At 38.9% G+C, this 17,872-nt stretch overlaps 1 protein-coding gene across 2 annotated transcripts in view; it reads right to left on the reverse strand.

Moving 5' to 3' along the window:
- The window catches only part of ARSB (arylsulfatase B), a 78,119-nt gene that overhangs the window by 24,122 nt on the left and 36,125 nt on the right, over positions 1-17,872 (reverse strand). For both annotated transcript variants that reach the window (XR_015772428.1, XM_088054563.1), the window contains exon 6: positions 14,673-14,743. Coding sequence is in view for 1 of the 2 variants with exons in the window: in XM_088054563.1 (XP_087910689.1) it covers positions 14,673-14,743 (71 nt within the window). In the remaining variant the exon portion in view is untranslated. The remainder of the gene's footprint in view (positions 1-14,672; positions 14,744-17,872) is intronic.

Below are 17,872 nucleotides of genomic sequence, written 5' to 3' on the forward strand. Positions count from 1 at the left end.
TCCATTTTTGTGCTACAATAGCAGAAGTGTAGGAATCAAAAACTTTCTTAAGTATTATGAAATTCCACATAAAAATTGCCCTCATGACAGCAGACTTCAGACTCCTAGAAATCTCACCACTTGCACACACTCAAATCCTGCATGATTGGCAGGCTTCCTGTGCCTTACTAATGCTCAAATGTGGAACAGCAGGAAGTCTGTTAGGGCTTGAAAAAATCTACCCTGAAACAAATGGGAACCTTTCCATTAATTACAATGAGCTCTGGTTCAGACTGGTTAAGCATCAGCAGTAACAAACAAGGCATTTACATCCTACCAACTCCTCTTAATCAAACAAATGAAGCTAAATTCCCTTTTATCCATACAGTTCAGTAGACACAATGTGTTTTCCACAAAACCATCGTATGAAAGCCTTCCTCATTTGCATTTACAGCAATCACTTCTGGCAACAACACATAAGCTTTAATCAACTATTCTAATAAAAGTGATTCTGAAATCAAAACAACAGTGCCAATACATGATTTACCAGTTCTCAGAAGAAGGAGTTTAAGAAAATAAAAACACACAACGCCATGAATTATACCAAAAACTGAGCCTTATGGGTGGGCAGATGAAAATGAATTCCAGAGTAATTTTCCCTGCTCCAAAACCCATGTCAGAACCCTGAAGTTCTAGAAAAGTTAAAAAGTGTTTACTTAAACGTATTTCCCCACAGCACTGACACCGCAGAATGAAGGCAGACTTCAGGTAACAGGTAACCAAACACTTGATATGAGCATGAAGCTACACACAGGAACACAAAGTCAGAAAATGAACCAAAACTTCACTGCAGTAAAACTCAGGAAGCCACCCAGTAACTCTTCTTTGTGGTCAGCACTGCTTCCCACAACCACATCTTCTGAACTTTCCTCCAGCACTTTCCCAACCATCCAATAGTTTTCTCCCTGAGGAAATTCTCAGGCCATACCAAAAGCACTAACCAACTGAGTTACTCCATTTGTTACAAACAGTTTTGAACAGGAGAGATTTCTCCCCAACTCTGTGGAATTCTGTACTTTACATTTCACATTCACATATACGTAATACATATAAATATTTTGAATGACAACACAGAAAATAATTTCTGGGATATCCAGATGGGCTTGGGTTATTTTGATTTCCACTAACACCAAGTTGTACAAAAAACTTTTAATTTACGTAAGAAAGTATGGAAAGTTAGTGGGTATGCCTTTCGTAATAATTCTCAACGTTCTACTATCCTGTAAATCTTATTTCAATGATATATGTGTTCTTCTAACATATGAGATGCAAAATATTCTGTAGGTACAGTGTGTTTTTCTTTTGCAGCTGATCTGGCCTATAGTTCGACTTGCAGACAGTCAACAAATACATTAAATCCCAGGTCTCTACATTGCACCACAAAACCCAGAATGATGAAAAAAAAAAAAAAATTCCAGGTTTCCTTTGGTATTTCCCAGTTTTTAAGCACCTGGATCTGGGGAAAACAGAAAAGGTTGCAGGAAAGTTTAATGAGGGAACATAATAATAAAGAAATAGCTTTCAGAATGAACCTTTTCTAGTGGAGACCACTTTAGCCATTAAAAAATGGTACCATTTACATTGTTCATCTGCATACAAAATAAAAGTAGTATGGATCTGCAGACTGTGTCAGAAACGCCAGTGGGTTTTCATTCTATTTGAATTTCTTTGCTTTATGTTTTTCATTAAGCACCAACATGCTTTACTTGAACATGAGATTTTTTTCTTCCTTCTAAATTTCAGGATATAATATATTCAACATGATTAAAGTTTTTTATTATATACCCTAGACCACAGTCGTTACAGTACCAAGAGCAGTTAAGTACTACATTTTTCATTTCCACTTAGGAATATTAAATCAAGTCTCTTACATACACTGAAAATCTGTACTGTCTCTAATGTAGTCATATAACTTTTTACTAAAATCCCTAAAATCCCAAACCACTCAGATGAATCAACTACTCACCTGCAAGATAAGACTATATTTTCAAAGAAAATTTTATTGATAAATAGAAAAGATTCAGCAAGGACAAAGGTTACAGTTAATATTTTTTACAGTTAGATGATACATTTGGACTTCATATAGCTTTTGCTTATAAATATAAGGTCTTTTAAAATGCCACATTTGTTTGTTAACAGCATGGAAACACATGGCTATTCTCCATAGATTTATAACTCTCCATTTACAACTTTCTCTCCCCTATAGCTACAGAAGCAGAAAAAGGATTCCCCAAGCAAAATTCTCACTTGATCATAAACAGAAAACTTTTCACTGTGTTTCACTTGGATGAACTATGAATTTATTGGAATTTATATAACGGAAACTTCATGACAAGAATTACCTTTTGCTAGACTTGATTCCATGGAGCAGCCTGTCACTTAGTTTTCATCAAGAAATGCACAAGACAAAGCAAACTTGAGAAGGTGTTTTAAGAATTTCTCCCTATTGCTTTGGCAAAGAGCATACTGTTATCTTGGCAAGAATACAATTCATATTCCTCCAGCAACTGATTCAGCTCTTGAATTCAGCTCCCCTCCAGCAGACAGCTCAGTCAACTGTATTATAATCAGCTCTGGTTAAAAAGGCCAGTCTCACTATGATTAGTTTAATACTCTGCAAATTATCTTAAGGCCTTTATTGATAACTGCTTCAGCAAATCTCAGTCAATGAACTGCAAAAATGAAATTAGAGTAATTTTCACAAAAATGCAGCAATTGTTTTTAATTTCATGATTATAACAGATAATATTACAAATATAGACTGTTTCTTCTTGGCATACATGCTTTCACAGGATATGATTTGAACCAACTTCATTGTTTTGTCTCTGAATTAACTCTTACTTGAATTTACTCTGAATTTACTCTTACATGAGTAAAATCTTGGGAAGAAGTGGAGAAACGGGAAGAGATCCAGAAACAGGCAGGAAAAAAATGTTACAGATATTTATCTTAACATTCACAGACACCATCATCCACAATAAAGACAAAATTTAGAGGTTATTGAATGTTTCAGAAAATACATACATTTAAGAGTCTTCATAAATATAGTGGAAAAATCAAATATCAAAGCCCCAGAAGGTAATTTAGACTGTTTTAAAGAAAGTATATATAAGTAACTATATGTAAGTATGTATCTTGTTTGGGAACAGACTGTTTTTGTTGACATTTCTTGTTGTACATTAAAAAAACCTTTAATCATAATATTATTTAGTGCTTCTTAGGCTTTTGCCTTCTTATGAAGCAGCAAAGACAAAAAAATCTCATAGAAATCAAAGTTCAAAATTACAAGGTAGCTTTGAATAGCACTGTTTAATTGAGTAACATTTTCCCTCTTCACAATAAACAACAAACACTATCAATGTGAAAGCTGAACAAGTTCTTCATGGCTATTTTCACAGACTGCTACAGTGCTGTGGATTGCTGTTTTAGGACTGCTGTTGATTGTCTATACTACAGCAGGCAGACAACTATCCTCACCAGAAAGTCCTGCACGTTTTTTGAAACGAGGCACCTTCTTCCATCTACACTTTTATGTCTTCACCCAGATAAAGTCAATTCATTTTTGCTTTTCTGCTCATTCATCTAAAGCCAACAATTTTTCCTCCATATTTATAGTGAATAGAATATATATTCTACAGAGTTTTCTGAAAGGTAGCTCATAGACAGTAGAATGTGATTTTCCTATTTGTTAAAGAAACAGAACTTTTATATTGGCTAATACCATTTATAAGGTACATTTCTGAAGCTGCACAAGTATGTGTAGCTCTGATGCCTTAACTAATGTGAAAGTTCACAAAAATATGCCAGAAGAAAGAACAATCTTGGTACAGCCACTTTGAAATGCAGATGGCTCTGTGAGCTTACAAGGCCTTTGCATGTATGTACTTTGTACTGATCCCTCTTTTTTTGGACTGTGGTATGCAGAGCAGTTATTTCACCTCAACAAGGAAACTGGAAATGTCAAGGGCTCTTCCAACCTACACTGTGATAATGAATTACGGAAGAAATAAGGGGCTTTGCTACTTCGCTAAGGAAAGACATTTTGTGACCTTTTGCTGCTTTACGGCAATAATGAGTTTTCTACAAAACTCTGAGTCTTTCTCTTATTTTATTAAAATAAAAACATTTGAAGAATAGCCTTGACCTTAACCTTGGGGGAACGAACAGAATACTGATCTTAAGAAGTGGATGAGCCCTGAGACACTGTAACTTCCTGACATCATGCTGACAAGGTGTAGAGATGAACTTAAACAGTGAAGCTCACCTATCTTAATTCACTTAGTTAAATGCTATGAACGTCTTGATTTAGTATAATTCCTTCTAATGTCAGTTTTATCATAGCAATGTTTGATTCCAAAGGAAAGATTTATATTAGAATATTGTATTTAGTCTCCTACCTTTCAAAATATATACTCTACTTAATTTCAACAAAAGTAGACATTTGAAGCATTCACCTTTTTTTTTACAGCATATTATTAAATACCATACCACACAAACAATTGAGTTAAATCCAGAATCACTGAGGACAGCAAAAAATCCCAGTGCATATCAGCTAGGTGATTCATTTTTCCAGGTTACTACATTCTTAGACAACTACAGAATAAAAAAAAATGGAAGTTATTCTAAATAAGAACAAACTTAATATTACCGCCTACAATGTTAAATATCACAAGAAGAGAGAGCAAAAGGAAATGTTGAACTTTCACTTCCAATGAGAAAATAAGGAAAACAAAAATAAAAATCTTACTTTTTCCAGGAAACAAATTTTAGCTGATTGTACAGAACTTATGAATTATTCAAGATACATCCCATTGTGGTGGCCTTATATGTGGAACACCCAAACCCCATCTGCATCACTGTAAGGATGCCGTGTTGAAGGTAAACAGAATTGAGCAGAAACTCTAACAACCTGTGCTCTGTTAAAATTTTTCAGGTTTATGGCTCAAAGATATTTAATTTGAAAAATGTAATCTACCATTTACATCAAGACATGCATAAAGATACAAAACGCTAGCATTATATTCTAATAATTATAGAATACAATGAAGCATAAAAAAGCAGTATAGATGGATTTCTGGGTTCTTGTCATGATACTTGCATTACACACTTAATCAAGTGACCCAACATTTCTAAATTCTAAAAGAGATTATCTACATCCCAAAGGAAACATGGGGATTTGTATTTATGAGGCTCAGCAAACATGCAATCCTCTAGTAATAAATATTGCAAGGATGGATGGCTCACACTGAGATGCAGATGGGCTAAGAGCCAAGGCAATGCAGAACCACAGCCCAAACTTCCTGACAGAGAGAGCTACACCCCAGAAACTCATACAGCTAACAGTCAAAAGAAAAACAGCACTTATCTCTGATGTGAATGGCAGCTGGAGATAGCTGGAACAGCAGCCTCCCATTAAGGAGTGGAGCTGGGCTCTGCCCAAAACTGCCAGGTCAGCATAATATGCACTGTATGAAGAGGCTGAGGGATCCAGGGTCCTGTGTTGGCAATTCCTGCCTTACAAACTTACAGGGGGTCACTGCAATTCATGATTTTCTTGAAATGGGCAGATGACAGGAGTCCAGATGGTCAGCATGCCTATGTGTAATTTTGCAGAAGAATAGTCATTTGGAGAAGCAAAGAACATATCTGTGATTTTACCCATTCTTGACCTTTCTCCAATTCTAGCTGGCACTACGTAAGCTCAGTCAGCTGACCATACTGGTCAATTTTCTGCAGTTTTGACTCAAGAGTAGATTCTGGGTCTTAAGCCTGTCACATACATGGAGTATATTTATCTCATACAGCACCCACCCAGCACACTCATCCATGCATCTTCTGCTGTTACTGATTAACTCAATTATATTTTTTTCCCTGCTCTTTATTTTTTTTTTTCCATTTTCATAACTAATTTTAAATGAGCTAGATCATCAGTAATAGAACTCGGGAAAAAGTAATTTCTGTCCTACACGGTCTCAGGAATCATCTTTTACCTAGGCAAAAATAAGTAATAAGCGGGACACAGAGGAGCCTGGAGTGTCCATTCCTTAATCAAGATTAATAATTTTGGTATATGTATGGATATAATATATAATGCTACAGCTAATATAATGCAGTTTTAATGTCCATGAATGACATAACAGATGCAGAGCAGAAAAGATTTCTCTATTATAATATATTATATGTTCATTTTGAATACAGCAGATCCAGCCCTTTATAAGCAATCATTTATTTTGGCAATTAATAGCACAATATATAAGGTAATGCCTTCTTTCAAATGTCAAGGACGGCAATGTAAAAATGGATTAATTTTGCTCCAGGCAAATCAAGGTTTGGAGAAAAATAAAAAAATGTTTGATTTTCAAAGATCAAAATCCAAGACAAGTTCTCTGTCTTGGATGTCTCCCTCTGAATAGATGTATCTTCGAAATAAATTGACTACAATTAGTAAGCTACACTGTTATTATGCCTTTGAACTTTTAGTTGATGGCTAAGTCTGGAATTTTAAACGAAGGTGAAAGTTTTTTCAACCTAAGCCAGCGCCACCCAAAACATATTTATTTTGAATACATCTTTCTAATTTAAATAAATTCAAGTTCTTTTTGAAGAGAAAGTGATGCTACACGTCTTGTAGACGTGTAGACTACAAGATTTTGTGAAAGTTACCAAATTTATTAATAAATTTAGCAAGTCAGATTAAAGCTAATACAGTGTGTACTGACAGATTCTGATTAACAACTCTGAATTAAAGGGTATATTTCCTTTCAGCATGTCATTTAGTTCTGATTCTCAAAATAAAATTGCCTTCTGTGGGATATAAAGTTTCAATGCTGCTTCAAGACAGGCAATCTAGCAATGACTGTGGTCAGAAATAAGTTTGGATAGCAGTTGGGGGAATTGAGATTTAAAACCAGTTGGGTTTTTATTTAGCTGAATCACCAAAACTTGATGAAATGCCATAAGGCTGTTTAAAAGAGGAGATCTTTCACGATGGAAGAGCTGATGTAATCTGCACAGCTGCCAAACAACTTGGCTATTTTTTTTATTTTTAAAGACAAATTCACAAAAATAGGGTAAAACAGTTCCTTTTCTCTTCAAATGTATGTAAATCTGTATTTTTACTTACACAATTTTTAAATTACTTTATGCATTTTATTTGTGCTTTCTTAACCTACACATTACTGCAAAAATTATACTCTCAACATAATTTTAGCTTTCTGTTTTTAATTTTCTTATTTTACTACTGAAACCTTAAAGCTAACAGAAAATGTGGATGTTCCAGACCCAAACTTGAAACACAGTAGATTTTTCATAGCACAATTTACATAACTGTAAACTCTAATAAAACTACAAATCTACAATGAGATCAAGCAATGGAGACATATATTCACCACTTACAAAAACGATCAACAGCGTGATGAAGAAACAACCAGAAAGACAAAAGCAATGGCTTTTAGCAAGGAGGGAGAGGAGCACCTCTGAGGCGTGTGGGTCCAGCTCTATCTGCAGAGCTCACCAGACTGGATTAGCACAGCAAGACTCAACCAGAAGATGTGGTTTCTCACTCCTTTCCCATGGGGTTCTGGTTCCAGAAGCAGCAAGACAGTACTAGGATAGCTGCCTCTCCCTCTGCCTCCCCTCTTCCAACCACACACCCTCCTTGCTCCTGCCTTGGTTGACACTGGCATCCATCAGCCCCTCCAATGTGCAGATTCAACCCACATGACAGAGGAAAACCAGGCTAACAAGTTGGATCAGTTCACAGAGGTATCCAAGAAGTGCCAAAACAAATGCAAAATATGCACTAGGAGCGAGTGGCTGGGAAAGGGGAGGGAAGAAAGTAAAGCACATCCCCAGCAGAAACCTGTTGGATCATTTAATCATGTATCATGAAACAGAAACCTCAGGGTTTAATTTCAGAGCTGAAAGAATCAGTCTCACCTGTCCTCCGAAACTCTTAATCCCAGTCTTTGTGCCAAAAAGAGCACTTGGCATACATCCAGAGGTGGAGAAAAAAAAGGCTTATTAAGACCTGTACCAGTATCCTGACCTGGTTAATAGCTTGGCTCTGTGAGTAGTTTTGATGACCCATGAGAAAGGGGAACAGTGGTGAGGCACTGTGAGAGGGAGGATATCCTCTGTGGTAGCAGCAGCAGCCTACTAGCTTAAACTCCATGAAACTACTGCCTCTGGCTGAGGTTCCCAACATGGTCAGAACTGATCTTAGCTAGTGAGGCCTGTGGCCTCCCATCTGCTACCAGCCACACACTGATCCCCTGCTCCAAAGAACAGAGCTACAGGGCAGGTTGATTCAGCTCACTGATGTTGTAGAAACCCTTCCTCCTCTTTTGCCTGGCTACCCAAAACAATCTGAAAGCTGATCTGGCAGAAGAATCATCTTGTCACCATGTGATTTCAACATCTAACACGAAGGAGTAAGGATGGAGGAAAGGGAGAGGACAGGCTGGCCATCTTGGCAACAGCTTACCACCGGACTGTCTTTGCAACCCCTAAAGAGCACAAGCCACCCCTCTCCTCATCCTAGTTTTGGAGAGCTCACCCTAGTTTTTCATTCCACTGTCTGCTCTTATGCGAGGGCAATAGTTGCAGGTCTGCACCACAAACCAGATCAGTTCATTAAGAGAAAAGCTTGTTTTTAACGCCAACCACTCCACTGAGCTGGCCCAAGTCAGAGGGAGGGTACAGGCAAAGTCTATGGCTTCTTTTAGCACTAAAGATGAAAAATAAAGGATTACAGTTCAAAACACTGCCCATGTGTGTCAGACAGCAGGAAAGGTTTGTATTTGAATGAAGGAAGTCTGCCTTCTGAGAAAGAAGATGATTTACTTGAAGTATTCAGTGAAGTAAGACCTGAGCATTTTTTTAGTAAAATGGAACTGCAGGCAAACTATTTTACAGTATTTTCCTTCTTGTGCTCTTTACTATTAACAATGGCAGAAGTGCAGTACTTGATACAAGAGTACTGCAGGGCTGCAGTGTTTGCCACTGGACACCAGGTTCTGAAAAAAGGTAAGCAGATGGTGATCAGTAGATTCATCAGGTCTGCTGGAGTAACCCTGGCTGATGAGAAACCAGTGCTCAGTCTGAGAAGTAGAAAAGTTATACACTGTTACCCCACAAGTGGTAAATAAACAAACACACAGCCCAAGGTCAGTTCTAACAGACCACAGAAGCAGAGATGTTGCTTGCTCTGTAATCAAGACACCATGTCTTATTACTTTAACTTAATGTTCTGTTGAATTCTTGGCTGTAACAGTTGACTTGTCACTAAACTAATTCATGACTTTTGCACAAATTCTTCCCTAGAGGAGTGCTTATTTTGGTGTTAAAAAATCTGAACAGAACTGTGGATGCTAACTCTGAAACAGAGAGCACGGTGCCTGTGGAAATTGCAGGCCGCATAGCTTTCTCAGTCTTGCCTGAGAAAGTGGCCTGGGAAATCATGGGGAGGAATTAAAACAATCCTCAGAGACAGAAAACAGCCTTGCAGGTGCTGTTTGTCTGTTCCTTGTTTTCTTGCAAGAGAAGGTCGAGGGGTGGTGTACCCCACTGACCAATGATGGTGATGTGTTAGTTTGCTAACCAATAAGAGTTTCTTTTCTGTACTTTTCACATATTGGTCTATAAAAAAGATCTGAAGCAATAAACCGAGAGAAATTCTCCTGATCGACTCCCAAGAGAGTCTGTGTTGTTCTTCTCGCCGTTCCTAATAGAGCGACATCTGGTGACCCCGACGTGATGTGCATCTAGTGACCCACGAGGTTCGGTGCAACCAGCAGACAATGAACCAGCCACTTCCCCCACAGAGGGGTAAGTGAGAATCTCCCGGGCTCTCCTGGAGGGAGCTGGTTTTTAGACCAACGGGATAGTGGAGCACTGCCAGTGAGCGGGCTTGGAACAGCTTATCTTGACGAAGCTAGAGCTTAAAGTCCTGGGTTAAGCCACTGCGTCTGCACCATTGCATTCACGGGCCGTCAAGATAGACGGTTCTCACAATGAAGAACTGCATTTCAACTAATGATCAGCTTGTCTTCTCTGCGTGGCAGGACGCCTTGCTGCTCAGAGGACTCAATATTTCTGAAGATGCTATGCGCACTTTGTTCCAGTGGGTAAAAGTGCAAAGTTTTACTGTGACTCTTGATAATGCCTTTAACCTTGAGATTTGGCTGTCAGTGGGAGACCGCCTGTGGTCTGAGTTAGCTGCAGGAGATACCCGCGTGTGCAGCTTGGCAGCCACCTGGGGCATGCTCTTTAAAGCGTTGGAGTGGTGCCAGTCTGGGGACAGTGATGCCGGGATAGAAGATTCAGATGCCAGGGGTGCCTCTTTTGTACACCATGAGAGACTGGGGGGTGAAACCGAGAACCCGTCACCCGTGGAGCTGAGCGCACAAACTTCGCCAACAGAGAGGCAGCAGGGGAACGGAGACCACCCGTCCCCACCCGCGCCTCCGTCTGCAGCGCCTTCACCAGCGCCACGAGCACCGCTGTAAGCGGCCATGGGGGGCCCTTTGCTGTCAACGGTGTTCTTCAGCCCCCCCCGCGCCCTCTGCGTTTCTTTCTCCTGTGCTGCAAGGGACAGCACGGACACCCCCGCTGCAGCCTGCCGGCCTGGCGAGAGGAGCAGCCCCCCTGCGTCCATCTGCGGGACCCGCCGGCGCGGCGGGGGGAGATTGGCTTTCAGCCCCCCCCGCGTCCAGCCACGGAATCCACGCATGCGTGAACCTCGCCGGGACACCCATCACAACAGCCCTCATCAGGGGTGTCCCCCTCGGCCTCCGCACCGCCTCTGGACAGCCCCCTGACAGCAGCGGCACTGCCCACCACGGCGGAGGCAGGTGTGGACTCTCCCCTCCGTGCCCAGCCCGGTGTGGGGGGGCAAACGGGTCCACAAGCGAAGCTGCTGCCTGGACCAGCTACTGCAACTTTGTTGCCAGGGCAACCACCGCTGGAAACAGCAGCTGAGCAGGAGCTTCAGTGAGCAGCAAGACCAACAACTTTACAATGGAGTCAACTTTACAGAACTACAGAACATGCAAACTTCAAACCACTCAGCAATGCAGAACCCGACGAACAACAGCAGCCTGAATGACGAAGCAACCATCTCTACACCGCAGATAGCTTCCCTGGTTACTTCACTGATTGCAGAGAGTCAGGAAGCTTTTTCACATCCATGTGAACTCTATAAGTCACTCAATCATATTTGAGGGGAAAATCCAATGGTCAAAAAAAACCCCAAAAAAACCCCGAAAAAAACCAAAACCAAACCAAAACAAAACAACAAAAAAACAGGGGGGGATCAAAGCATTGTGAATTGCATTGTTAACTGATCTGTAAAAAAATGTATAGATTTTGCATAGTAGAATTGAGTAGCGTTTCACTGAGTCTAGATATGGGTGTTCTTAAGGTGAATTTGTCACTTTGGTATTCTTTTAAACTTCCCTGTTGACAAGTTTGACTGTCAGTTTAAGCGGACTAATGATGTTTTATTTGCTGTGTGTGTTAGTTCACTGAACTAGTTGTATTAGAGTCAACCATCAACTCCTTGCAAAGAAAACAATCCTTAGACATCAAGAACATAAGCCAAAACATTCTAAATCAGTATCCATTCAAAGCTCTGTTGAAGGAGACCTCTTGTGCTGTGTTTGTTCTCTTTCCTGCAAAGGCCCAGCAGGAGATTACAAACAGTGCTTTTTGATTTTAAAACAAAAAGGGGGAATTGTGGATGCTAACTGTGAAACAGAGAGCACGGTGCCTGTGGAAATTGCAGGCCGCATAGCTTTCTCAGTCTTGCCTGAGAAAGTGGCCTGGGAAATCATGGGGAGGAATTAAAACAATCCTCAGAGACAGAAAACAGCCTTGCAGGTGCTGTTTGTCTGTTCCTTGTTTTCTTGCAAGAGAAGGTCGAGGGGTGGTGTACCCCACTGACCAATGATGGTGATGTGTTAGTTTGCTAACCAATAAGAGTTTCTTTTCTGTACTTTTCACATATTGGTCTATAAAAAAGATCTGAAGCAATAAACCGAGAGAAATTCTCCTGATCGACTCCCAAGAGAGTCTGTGTTGTTCTTCTCGCCGTTCCTAATAGAGCAACACAGAACAAAGCTCAGTTTTCCTGTTTTGGTTGAAAGCCCCTAATAATTACATAAGATATCCCATCATTCATGCTTATATATATGTATGTATGTATGTATGCATGTATGTATATAAAATTAGTATTTTCTGATAGAGATGAGATAAATGTATCCATTAAATAAAAATATATTACAGTGAAAGAATGTATAGGCAAAACCACTCAAGAGTTCGGGAACACCAAACCTGCACTGAGTGCACATAAAATAGTAACTTGATGCTCTACATGTGCCCAGCTACAATACCACTGTCTTCTCACCTGGTTAACCACAACCTGGAAAGTCCTTTTTTGGTTACATTTAACAGAATCTTCATATTTAATTGCCTATTTGCTGTTTTACAGTACTCTGCAAACCTAAAGATTTGGCTAATCTTATCTTCCAGTTATTATTTTACTTTATAATTCAAATTTCTATAACAAAGAAAGTTTTAGGATAATAGGAATACTTCATCTGACACCACTTGATTTAGCTGATGTGATTTTTCAAAGTAAGGACAAGAGCAAAATGTGCATAAGGAAGTTAAAAGGTTATACAGAGTTTAGAAAGAAGCCAGCAAAACCTGCAAACATGTATTTTAGCACCATAGGCAAAAGAATATTTCAATGTCAAGACAGTTAGGATACAGGAACAATAAGCAGTCAAGGATAGAGCAAGACTCCAGAGTGACACAGTTTATCGTCTTGGTGACAAGAAGAGTGCATGGACAGTATAAGATGCTTTTTGTTAAAAAAACTAAAAGTAAACCAACAAAACATTGAAAGAACCATGATTGCTGAAAATCTGGAAGTGCTTGTGTATTGGAAGTTTTGTGTCTCACTAATCTATCCATAATAGAGATGCCAGCAAAATTTTTCTAATTAGATATTAATTCTAAACATTTACTCAGTTTCAATAAATGAAAAACAGTAAGTAAAAATCAGCTGACTTACATACATATACAATTACTCCTAATAACTCAGGCAGCTAAATAAAAAATTTAAACTTTATATGACAAAGCATAATTTCACTAGGCAGCACAAAGTAATCTGCCAAAAGAATAGGCCTTTGCTGAGAAGAGATAGGCAAACTCTATATGGTGCATAAGAATGTGCTGGTGAAGAGTTCAGTTTTTGTTTGTAATTACTGCAGTTTTGAAAGGCACATAAAAACACTGCAAATTTACAGGCATGCATGTAACTTCCTTTGTCCATGTTTCTTAAAAACCACATCTGGTGCAGCATAAGTGTTGCACCTACTACAGCTTCTGACTGCTAGCCCCACTTCTTGCCCACATTTCATGCAATGCACACAACTAAGGACATGACATATGTAGCAAACAGTGAACGATCATCAGAGCATGGCATCATGGAAGCAGTTTGGGGCCATATTTCCTAAGAGCTCAGGTTCCTGAAAACCTCCTTAGCTTTTCCCCCTTCTCCTTGCTCCAGGAATTTGTCTACTTAAACACCTCAATCACAGACCCATTCCCAGAAGGAAAAGATGGGCTCTGCAGCATGCCTGAGAATACCTCACCAGTGCATAACATTGTACAGGAATGCTGTGACTCACTGAGTATTTTCTGAAGGGAAATTGGAGTAGCTACACCTTAATTCAATCAGTATGTAGGAATTATCTGCAGACAGTGCTTCCCAGTCAGCATTAGACAGGCATACTGTTGCTGCTTCTCAGAAAAGTATCACAGAAACAGATGTGCATTGCAAAAGGCCACCTTACCCACTTCCATCCAGTTATTGCAGCACAACGTGTATTTGTCTTGTAGGGAACAGATCACTGTCTCCATTGCACTACCTTTACTCTGCTTGGATTTACTTCTTTATATAATGAAATACAGAAATGCTATAAAAACACTGGAAGGGACCTGTTCCAATGTTCTGTATGAAAAAAATGTCTGCCTAAAAAGCTTGTAGTCCTTAGCAAACTAGTAATGTTGAATCATAAAACAGATGGTGCTTAAAAAGAGCTATAGAATCAGCAAACTTCAGCTCCAATTCATGTGATTGTGGCATTAAGGATCCAACCCACATGATTATAGAACAAAAGCAATCACACAGCTTGGAACTTCTCAGCTCCTCACAAACTCAAGCTTTCCATTTGCAAGGTCATATTATACAGTTGTATCAAGATGCATTAGAGCAAGTAGTTCATTTGGAAATCTGGAGAGAGGTTTTGGAAAGGGTTGTTGGCAGTGTGCCTCACTGTGCACCTCAGGCACACAGCTGCTCCTCAACATTTCCATGTTCCAAAGAACTTTATTCATTACTCAGCAGTGTTTCAGAGCTCTCTGAAATAGGAAGCCCATGTCAATCATGTTGAAGTACTTATACCATCCAGGGCATGATGTTTCTGTATTTTAAAGATATTTACTTAAAAGCAAAAGGCATCCTACTGTATTTTGTTTCACCTGGAAGAAAATACTTCACTTATGGAAGACAAGAAGTGTTCAGAAGGTAAACTGTACATTCAATAAATCTTGAGCATACTCACATGGGGAGTCATCCACAAACATGGGGTCTATGTTATGCAGCAGTTCCACTCTGGGAGAAGGTCTTCCTTTGCTAAGAGAGATTTCAAAAGGAAATGTTAATTACCTTCTATAGCTCATTAGGATTCTGCATCTTTTATTTTAAGGCTTTTTGTCATCTTAATAGAGAGTGAGCTCATAACTTTAAATTAATTACTATCAACTTTAATTGGAATGCTCCTTTCTGGCTGAGAAGAAACAACTTTTGCCTCTACAAGTTTTCCCTAACTTTAGTGGTGTTTATTTAGATTATTCATAAGTTTACAGAGTATAGAATTGGCCCTACCTAAGGAGAGTTTTACAACAATCAATTTTAAGAGTCAAATTTCACAGCATAAGCTGACATAACACTTGCTCTGCTCTCTACATACCTGAACGAGGGCTGGAAGCGTTATGACTGGATGCCTCAAAAAACACCACAGGCATTGCTATCCCACAAAAAAAAACCAATGTTGATTTCTAATTGAAGTCACAAGGATTATTTAGATTTACTAAGAATCTTGTTGTGTAAAAAAGAAAATAATCTCTCTTTTTCTAGCCATTCAGCACATAGAGACGGAGGGGAATGAGCCTCTGAACTTACCCATAAATTTTCTTAGCTAAGTAAATCCCAGACCTAAAAAACTAAGAGAATGAAATTTACTCCTTATAAAGGGCAACATGAGTAGGAAGACATAATTAGAAAGAACCTTGGCTACATGAAGACACAAGAATTTATTATTTAACAGTGACCCTAAATACATCCTTTCAGAAATTTCCAGATAATTCAAATTTTTTTTTTCTTTCATTAAGGAGCTTAAGTTAAGACACAAAAATTCAACCAGGTTCCCTAAGCATTTTGACATTAAGAATATAAATCTCAGTGGAGACAGAAAAAATTACAGTTATTGTAATATATAGAATATACCATTAAACTATTTACTTGTAATTCAAAATTTTCAGAAACAAACAATTAAAATAATATTTTTCTATTACTTTTCTAAAACCATTTCTGGTTTATTTACTCAAAATTCTATATTTTGAGTGAGTCCAAAACTAACAAGAAGAACTAAAAGATTAAATGTGTTCAGGGAATATAGTATCGTATTTAATACAGAGGAATTACATTAATTAACCTACAGTGTTAGTAATTCAATGTATAGAAAATGTTTTTCCCAAAATGTGGGTGAAAGGTTAATTGCCACCCCACCTCCATTGTCTATAGTAGTCACATTCTTAATTAAAGAATGTTAGGCCTTATTTAAACAAATTTTATCTTAAATTTAATAAACTCTGTCTCTATGTGCTCCATTGACAGCTGTGTTCAAGTGTGCCTTTCACCATCTCTTCATAGGTAACAGTAACAAGAACCATTTAGCAAAAGTCAAACTAGGATTCAAATTTATAATCTGTGATTGACTCTGCAATAACTGCCTGGGACGACTTTCTTTAAATTTCTGTGCTGAATCTACATTTTCCAGAATATTTTAAAAGAAAGAAACCACCAGAGATATGCTAAGTAGTCCAGTATCTTCCACCATAGTCAAATACAGAAGAATTAAGTAATCTATTCCTATTTACTTCTCATCTTTATAGATTCAATATTCATACATTGCTACTCAGTATTCACACAGGGCTGAGGGACCAGCAGGGCCAGGGAGGGGATTCTGCCCCTCTGCTCTGCTCTGCTGAGACCCCACCTGCAGGGCTGCCTCAGCTCTGGGGTCCCAGCACAGGAAGGACCTGCTGGAGTGAGCCCAGAGGAGGCCACCAAGATGATCACAGGACTGGAGCACCTCCCTTTCTGGACAGGCTGTTTTGGTTTGTTCAGTCTGGAGAAGAAAAGGATCTGGGCAGCCCTCATAGCAGCCTTTCAGTACTTAATGGGGGCCTTCAAGAAAGACAGGGACAGACTTTTTAGTAGGGCCTGTTGTGACAGGACAAGCGGTAACAGTTTTACACTGATGGACAGTTAATTTAGATTGGATATTAAGAAAGAAATTTTATGATGAGGGTGGTGAAACACTAGTAAAGGTTGCCCAGAGAGATAGTAGACAATCCATCCCTGGAAACGTTCAAGGTCAAGTGAACAGGGCTTAGAGCAACCTGATCTAGTTGAAGATGTCCCTGTCTAAGGCACAGAGGTTGGCCTAGATGACCTTTAAAGGTCCCTTTCAACCAGCCTATTCTAGGATTCCACGTGAGTCTATGACTATACAGTGTATACCAAGTGTATTCATAGCGTTCAAGCAGACTGAGGTAAGTTGCTTTACAAATTTTAACATGGACAGTGGATATTATATACTAAACATGGCTATTTGCATTACAGCTGATAGAACACAAAAAATAAAGATTATACTTCCATTAATGTAATGCAGAAGTTGCCATTATTATTGAATCCATTTTTGTTCTGGGATAGAACAACATTGTTACTACCTTGGATGTGATTTACATGTAATCATGAGATATGTTCCCTGATCCCTATGGCAACACTGCAATAAGCTCCATAGAGCTATTACATGCTACAGCACTGTTTTTCAGTTTGAGTGTTAGTCCAGTAATTCTTGCTATACAGAGCATGGATGCTCATAACCAGCATATATCACAAAACAATAGCCAAATAATTTGGCACTGTATGTTGAAAAAATCACCTGCCTCATAGCAAAAGACATGAGGAAAACAGAAACAACATTCTGGCAACAACAGATAAGAAATTTATGCCTGTAACAGAGATCCATTTCCCTGGAAGTGCCTTAACTCTTCCCTCCTTCCCATTTACAAAACTTCACAGAGTTCAACTGTGATTCACCTTGTAGTTCAACTTCAGATTGGCATGTTCTGCAAGGGTGTTTTGCATCAGGAATATAGCCTAGCCAGGAGAGCTACAATAACAAAGCAATAATATTCTCTAGGGAAACCTCCCTTTGTATTTTAGCAACTGCCTGTGCAGCCATATCTTACAACGCTCTAATTTTAGAATATTTATTTTTAGACTTCAATGTCCTAATACGTCATTCCTCCTCCTAAATATAAGAAACTTTTTATATTGTCTGCTTATTATTCTACCCTGTCGGATGGCAGAATAATTAAGATCTGTCTTAGTTATTTAACTAAGCAGTTAAAAGCTGCTGTTTTTAGAAACAGTTCTCTATGTAAGAACAGCTTAATGAAAGCATGTGGCTTA

The sequence above is a fragment of the Pseudopodoces humilis genome, chromosome 4 (genome assembly GCF_049639895.1).
Source record: "Pseudopodoces humilis isolate 2021_Gansu_Grassland_sample_001 chromosome 4, ASM4963989v1, whole genome shotgun sequence".
NCBI lineage: Eukaryota > Metazoa > Chordata > Aves > Passeriformes > Paridae > Pseudopodoces > Pseudopodoces humilis.